This window comes from Gorilla gorilla, chromosome 1, assembly GCF_029281585.2.
Source record: "Gorilla gorilla gorilla isolate KB3781 chromosome 1, NHGRI_mGorGor1-v2.1_pri, whole genome shotgun sequence".
In the NCBI taxonomy this organism is placed as follows: Eukaryota; Metazoa; Chordata; class Mammalia; order Primates; family Hominidae; genus Gorilla; species Gorilla gorilla.
The window spans coordinates 138,089,001-138,097,579 of record NC_073224.2 but is presented as its reverse complement, the minus strand read 5'-3'; the positions used below and the strand labels follow the sequence as shown (position 1 = coordinate 138,097,579).

The 8,579-nt window shown below is 32.4% G+C and overlaps 1 protein-coding gene across 2 annotated transcripts in view; it reads right to left on the bottom strand.

The window, feature by feature from the left end:
* Nucleotides 1–442: 442 nt before the first annotated feature.
* OLFM3 (olfactomedin 3) overlaps nucleotides 443–8,579 on the bottom strand; it is a 200,253-nt gene continuing 192,116 nt past the window's right edge. For both annotated transcript variants that reach the window (XM_004026218.5, XM_019037350.4), the window contains exons 5-6: nucleotides 8,304–8,410; nucleotides 443–7,133 (exon numbers count right to left, since the gene is read on the bottom strand). In XM_004026218.5, the coding sequence (XP_004026267.1) occupies nucleotides 6,456–7,133; nucleotides 8,304–8,410 (785 nt within the window). In that variant the 3' untranslated portion in view covers nucleotides 443–6,455. The remainder of the gene's footprint in view (nucleotides 7,134–8,303; nucleotides 8,411–8,579) is intronic.

Below are 8,579 nucleotides of genomic sequence, written 5' to 3'. Positions count from 1 at the left end.
TTATGAGGGAGGGTATATACCTCACTCTTACATCCGAGTTGGAAAATAATGGCTTACTTCGTCAGGGAACATTTCATAAAGCCGTAGCTGATGGCAGTACTCCTTGGCCAAAGGAAAAAGTAAAACTGGTTATACAGGAAAAGTAACTGACCTCTGTCAGTAAACAAAAGAATCATTTCGAAACAGGGCACCAAATTCTGGGCATAGAGATGGAGATCGGGAAATTGATTGAATGAGAGCTGAAATCACTGAGTGAACAGAAAAAATTGGAAGATACTTGCTGAGAACAAATACTTGGAACAGGCATTTATTTACATGATTAGATTTTATCTTTTCATAAAAATCTGATAATGTAAGAAATTGTTCAACTTCTTTTTCTATGTATATTTCATATTCCAAGAATAGTTTCTAATGAAGTTTAATAAAGATACTAGAGAGAGAATGAAAATACTTATTTTTATTATTTTTGGTTTACATTGAAATGGAAGCTAATGGGTAAGTCTTCTCAAGTCCTTTATAAGAAAAAGTCAAAGTAAACATCACTGATGGAAACAGCCTCAATTCTGTACTCAACATGACTTTATCTGCGTGTGACTGCAGTTTTTTTAATAAAAACATTTTTAAAAATCCTGAAGCTATAGATTATGCACACGTCAACTACCATAGTTTCTAAACCATGGCAAGTGTTAAAAGCTTTCTCTTTGCTGTTTATATGTTGCTGCAGTAGCTAATTTCAGAAAAGGAATTTGCAGTTAAATTTGATGGAGCACACTGCATCTGCTCAATTGCAGTCAGAGTCTAATGGTGCTGCCAAAAGGCTGCATTAGCATTATAAGACAATGTTCTCCAGACTCAAATAGATGTAGGACAGGCTTCATAATAGAGACTCTTGGGTCACTGAATCTAACAAGAATGTGCCTGTAAGGCTGTGCCACAGAAAAATAACTGGATTCAGTCATATATCTGTATAATCTCCTCAGAGGTTTTACAAGGAACAACTTCATCTTGAGTTCTTATGAAAACAAAACACAAAAAATTACTGATACTAGGATGTTGATTTCTTTTCTTTCTGAATCAAGCTGAAATTCTTGAGGATTGCAAGAAAGATGACAGCCATTCAGTGCTTGTTATAACGATATTAAATAAATTTGGGATTAAATTAGATTAAATTGACATAGTAGTGGTATTCTGGGATATGGATTTCTTTGGAAATCTGATGAAAACTGGAAATCCTCTACCAGAAAGAGTACACAACCACATCTATATAATAAATTTAGCGTACATTTTCAGGGGGTTCAGCCATTCCCAGAAGGGTATTTTTGGATTTCAATTTAAAAACAAAACAAAACAAAACAAAAAAACTTCTGTAACTGAGAAATGTTGGGAATATTTGGTCCATGGATTTCTAAGAACAGAAATAAAGAGGACAAATTATTTTACATGGAACAAGTCATGATGTTTCATTCTTTGAATGAATTTACCATGGCAGGCTTCTTCTAAGGGAGACCTCCCTTGACTATCTCCTCTAAGCATTATTTCTTATCCCACCTTACCCCTAGCAAAGGCAGTCACTCTTTATCATATATATTTTTTATTTTTTCACAGCAATTGATACAGCCAGAACTTACTTTTTATTAATTTTTTGTTGCAGCAGCCTGTTCCCATGAGAATGTAAGCACATGAACACCTTATTTGTCTGTTGACGGCTATAACCCTAGCATCTAGAATGTCGTCTGGGAATACATAATGCAGTAGTATGTGGTTGTAAAGTTGGCTAACTACCCACTGGTAATATATATGAATTCATGTTAAGTCAAGAATGATATGGACAAACAGCTGGCTGGAAATATATTACTGTAGCATGATAAGCTTCCATAACATACTTAAATGGTCAGTGTTTCTTTTATTCAGCTAATTTCTTGCTCCATTTAAACATTTTTTTGTCACAAAATATTAAGTTTCTTAAAATGCCTATTTATATGCAATGTTTTCAAGTCTAAATTGTGGTAGGGAATATATATTATGGCACTAATAATATAAATGACTCTTAGTCATTTATAAAAATCAGCTGCAAGCTCTTCCGGGCATAATATAACATTGATACGGATGAAACATGACACTGAACTGCATAGATGTGTATGGTTTACTAGCAGACTTCTCAGGGCACCAAAATATTCCCAAGAACTTTTCCATGTTCACCATATCACTTCATATCTTTAACTAGGAATAATTATATTTATATTATTTTTTAAGATTGTCCTAGATATAAAATATAAAAGTTATTATATCCTCTTAGCAATGTATAACTTTATTTCTTTCTTTTATGTCACTTTTAAGTCATGTTTAATAATAATTTATATCTGTAAAACCTATTTGACACTTGATAAACCGAACTTCAAAGGGAGTAAGTTTTATGCCAACCAGTTTGACATTTTGGAGACAAGGCAGGCTCCAAACAGGATTAAAATTCCACTATGCCTGATAGATCAACCAGAAGAGAAAAACTGCATAACATAATTTTAAGATGTAAGTCAGATAAATCATTTTGGTGAAATCAGTTGGGGTAAACATTTTTTTTTTCTGATTGGCTAACTGCTAGAGCAAATAGTTTTCTATTCTTTATTCAAGAGATTTTCAAGATTTGCATTCATCGTTTCTTAGAAAAATAATGAAAAAATTTTCATGAAGTTGTTTTTTCTTCCATAAGTTAATGCTGTCATTATTTTATTTTCTAGTATAAGGCCAACAATGCAAAAGAACAGATTTTATTAAGTCCCAGACTTTCTCTGAATCCACTAGTGATGACAAATTGTTAGCTAATAGTTTTATGCTGAGTTTAGTTAACTTTTAGAATGAGAAATGATTCTATAATCTTGATTTCAGTATGGATACTGCTTGCTGAGTTGAATATTTATGACTCTGGGCCTTTCTATAAATAACTGTTTAAAGCTATAAACATTAAGTAATGAAGGCTTTGTTTCATCCTATGGAGTCCGCATATAATTCATGCTCCTTTCCTAGAACACTAGGTAGACTATTTCATAGTAGTTTGTCTCATGTTCTACTTGTCATCTGATGATGGAGAAAGTGAAGTACACTTTGTTTCTAGATGTTCATTTTTTTTAAGCTTATAAACAACAGAAATGTATTTCGCACAGTTCTGGAGGTTGGGAAGTCCCAGCTCAAGGTGCCAGTACATTCTGTGTCTGGCGAGGGCCCTTTTCCTGCTTCAAAGATGATTCCTTCTTGCTGCAGTGAATAGAGTAGTTCTTCTTCCTTCATGAGCATCCATCCTTTGATCACGTCATGGGAACTTTATCACACAGAGTACAACAAAGAATATAATCATAACTATTCTAACAAGTCAACAAGATGACATTTTGGATTCTGTTTTCCAAAGTATTATATTTCTATAAAGCTTGACTTTTAAATACTCTGCAGTGGCTAAAGTGATCAGATAAGTTTTTAAATTTTTTTGTAAATTATTCTTTAAGGAGAATAACATTAAAGAACTATTACATGTAAAACTTACCTTAATAGGGAAATAACTGGTTTTATTTTGAAATGAACATAAGCATAATTTTATATAGTTACATTTTTAAAACAATTTTGCTGGTTGAAAAATTCATACACCTAAATTTGGTAATTATTTTAAGATATAAAATCTTGTTGTTTCTTATTAAAAGAAGAAACAATAAGAAATTAACATTATTTTCTGAAGATAAGATCTCATCAGAGAGAATAATACTGACTACAAAGGTGAAATGACTCCATGAGTATGGAGACACGAATCAGAGATTCTGAGTTTGTAATGAATCTTAACTAATCATAATTCTATTTATATAACAACACATCTGCTGTTCTTTTTTCTTATCTCTACATATTGGAAACATACTGAAATACTATCATTATCTGAACTTGTAGATGTAAGTTTAGGTGCAAATAATAAGCATTGTCATTCAAGCGCCACAAATAACACACAAACACAATTAGACCATGAACATATTATTATTTGAGTGATATGAAAGCTTGTTAATGTTCTGGCTAATTCAGAAAATATCAGTTACGTAGTTCAGTTAGGATTAAGACTTTCTGAGCTTGGATTTCTCCAATGCTTTGATTATGTGCGTGATTTAAAAATACTCATTATTTCCCTCGTAATATTTATTTTATTTGTTGGAGATTAAAAAAACAGTGAATAGAGTGGTTCTTATTTATTTCAGGCAAAAAACTGATAATAATTTATTAAGAAAAATGCTTTTAAACTGTAAATGTTTAATGATTATCACATTTTAAAATTCATGTTTCCCCACTTCTAGTGACAATAATAATATCTGTGCTTGCTCTAGCAGCACATACACTATAAATTGGAAATCGTGATAAAATCTTACTTAGAAAACAATAAAGTGGTTTGCAAGTTTCATACCTCATGAATAAGCTGTGATCAGCCAAATTTTGAATGTATGTGGTACCATATAACATCAATTTAAACAAGTAATGATGATCCAGATATCTATTAGAGGCTATCTACTTAAAATTTCATTCATTTTTAAAATTAAAGTGACTTTCTTTCCTCATACAAACTCAATGTATGGAACACAGACTGGTTATTTTTGTGGTGTGTGTACAATGACAAGTGAATCTCTTAAATTTTCCAACTCCCAGTAGCAAACCAGAGCTTATGTAAACTCGTTAAAAAAAGAATAAAATATTGCAAAAGGACCCAGAGTAGTCATTCAATCATGTTAACTTTTTGTAGGCAAAAAAAGAAATCATTGTTAAACCTTGACAGTTTCAAGATTGGGTTATTTAATTCTACAATTTTGACAGTGAGATATTTGAGGATGATGCTTTACTTGTGACATTTGAAATGAATTACACTTAAATGTTAGGATTTCTTTACATGATGCTTTATCTAAATCATTACATCCTTATCTTTCAAAGAAAATCGTGGTACTATGTATGTGTGAAACGAAACATTTAAAACAATTTGTTTTATTATTTATTATAGAATATACTTTTTAAATTGTAAAACCAACCTATATTGTTTCCATAAAGCTGCCTTAGGGAACTATTTTTTTAATATGTGGAAAACACATCCAAACTCAATGAAATGTTTGATATATAGTTAGATTATATGTTTCATAGAGTTATTAACATAAGTATTATTAAAGCTCTTCCCTTTTGGTTACATTATTTTTCCACATACAGTGAATCAAGGTAACAAGGGGTTGTTTTTCCATTTTGTTTTCTGAATTGGTTATTTACACTTTTGAAACCACAAAGACAACTCCCAAGTCTCCCCATATTTTATTTTGCACAAATCTTGCCAATAACTCCTCAGGGCTCATAATCTAAATCTAGAGGACATTACAGAAATTTTTTTTTTCTAAGAGTTTTCAAATGTGCTTATTTTCAGGGTCCTGACATAAGGAATATCATTATTGCAAGTTGTATGTAAAATATAAATTAAATGCTAGTACATTTAACTATGAAGAACAAAATTTCTTTAGTGTATAATAAATGAGTAGAGTCAACTCAAATCCAATATTTGGAATCCAGATGCACCTTGTGCAAGAAACTATATGGGTTGCATTCAGTGGAGTGAACAGAGTAACTCAGTTGTACAAAATCAGTTGTTGCATTCAATGTCAGTGGCCCAATAAACTTGGGGTAAAATAAAGACTCTATGTAAGGTGTCTGGTTTGGTTTTCATTTTAGTTTATAATGCTTATGTAAAGGAGTAAGCCAAGAAGATTATTCTTGACCACACTTGAAAATGGACTCAATTACTGAGATTAAATTTCAGTGTATTTTATAAAAAATATTACTTTCACAGAAGTGAAGAGATACAATAGCACAATGGTGGTTACAATGGTAGAAATACATACTGCCAATAAAATGTTAGCAAGAGATTTAAAAATGACTGTACAGCACCGCATCAGAGAATTGTGTTAACAGCAAAATGATTAATATTATTTTTCAATATAAATGAAATCCTTACATTTTTTAAAGAAATAAATGGGATGAAAGTGCTTTTTGTTCTCCTAATTCCTACCAAAATATTTCCTGATATGGAGCAAAAGACAGTAAAAAATGACAGTTTTTAAAAAGAAGACATTCATGCATTTAAGCCACCATTAGTCTCTGACTCTAATATAAGGCAGATCATTAATCTCTTGCAAAACTATGACTTTAGCCACTTAAACTCTTTTTTTTTTAGTGCTTTTCATGACAAGGACATGATAGGCCTTGTAAATTTAGAAGTTAAGATGTGTTTCCAACATGGTAAGTTAGACAAGCTCAGCTATGTTTTTGAAACACCAACTTTACAATAAAAATGCTTTGCTTTGGAGAAATGATGAAAAATAATAGTGAAGAAAAAAATGGAAGGGGTCCTATAGAGTTTATCACAAATTACACTGTTTAAATCAATGAAAACATATCACATTTGCCTATGTGTCATCCTCTGTCTTGATGATATGGAAAAGGGTGACATTGAACAGCACCTGGTGGCCATTGTTCCAGGCATAGAGAGCTCGATCTCTTGCATTGTAGTCAAGCATGGATATGTGAAAGTATTGGTTATGGAAGGGAATGTCTGTGTACTCATATGTGGAGGTTTTGGTGGAATAGGAATAATACACCTTGGCTCCAGTTAAGTGGGAGTTGGTGACATACAGTGTCCCACAGATCATGAAAGATTCCCCTGCACTTCTCTTGGGGTAGCCAGTGCTCCAGCTCTTCATCACCTCCAAGGTATCTTGGTTAAGTTGGCTGATGACAATATTGCCTGCATTCTGGTTAGTTGCATACACAGCCCACAGCCCTATTTCATCAGCCATTAGGTCGATGTCAGAGAATCCACCCCATGTGTAGGGGTAAACATTATGAAAACCAGCATACTCCAGGCTTCGTTGGGCAAGCACTCTCCCCATATCAAAGCTGTATTTGATGATGATATTACTCTGATACTTGTTAAAATAGAGTGAGCCATTGTAGACAACATGGTTAGTTCCTGCCCACTTGAAAGGAAGGTTGTATGTCCTTGATTCAGCCCCACTGACAAAGTCTGCAATTGATTTGTATTCACGAACAATTTTATTGTTAGTATAACTGTCCATGTACCAGACCTGAGAAGAAGGAAAAAAATAAATGGAGTGACTAAATTCTGTACTTTTCTGATAACTCCAAAAGAAAGACAGTGAGAGTCAGCACTTATTATTATTATGATTCTCAGGCTCTGGAAGCCACACTTATCTTACTGCTGACCTGCCGCAATGTATTTCAGGCTTTTGTAAAAATATTGCTATGGTCTGTCTATGTGGAAAAGAAATAACTGAATTTACTACCTTGACATTAATTTGCTTTTTTGCTTTTTCTTTCTTTGTTTTTTAAATTCCTGACCATTTGGTGCATATCACTGAGTGAACCAAACATATGTCAATGCAAATTACAACACCTGATAAATAATGCCATCAGTGAAAACTACAGCAAATATAACCTTCAGCAAATTACATTTATTCTATCTCTTGCTCTGAAAAAAATGTATAGTTTAGTTTTTCGTATTCAATTGAAATAAGTACCATAGAATCTTCTAGAAACACTTGTTTATTGGGCTAGCCTGTAAGTACAACTACATTTTAAAGAAACCACTTTACTAACTTAATAACTAACCTCATTTAGAAATAACCCTAGAGAATCTTAATTTTTACTGAGTTCTGTAATAGGACATAAATAGAGCTGTGGCAAGTTTCTAGTATATTGATTTATATAGCATAGGCATTGTCAACTTATGAAAATACCTCCCAGAAGTTTCAGTGCTATTTCTTTTAAAATTACTTCTAGACTCCAGGGATATTTAAGCTTATTTAGTAAATTGGTTTTGCCCTTGAGTTTTTCACTTATTTAGTCCTATTTTTTCATACTAAAGAACATATTTTAGAAAGAGTACGCAGGGAAGTTTGCCCTTGAGTTTTTCACTTATTTAGTGCTATGTTTTCATACTAAAGATATTTTAGAAAGAGTATACAGGAAATTAGCCCCTTTCAAGCATAAAACATGACTAAAATCAATAAAAATTAGATTTGCTAAACTGATGAATTGGAAGATGGAACATTTTACTAAAATAGATTTGTCATTCTTTCGTAGATATGTTAATATTATCAAACAGAAAATATTTGCAAATTATGTAACAGTTTTCAAGTACAAACAAATATCCCTGAAGAAAATGAATAGTCCAGAAGAGAAAAAGTATAAGCAGAACTTAATTCTAAGCAAAGGTGTTTGTGGGAGAAACATACTCTGTTGTTTTTCTCAGATGCTAAAGGGTCTGTCATCCAAGCACCAAATCGGGTTCCAGATGTCTTGACTGTAACTGGGCCTGTGATTTTCATCAATTTGCCACATGCTGAAATTAGAGAAACACAAACGTGTTAGGTGAACACAGCCAATGATTCCAATATGCATACTCACACTAAGAGCAAAGAAGGGGATCACAAAACTAAGTCAATCCATGGGATTAATATCACATTTCTGAATAAATGATTATTCACAGTGGGTGCTGGGCCTTTAACCAA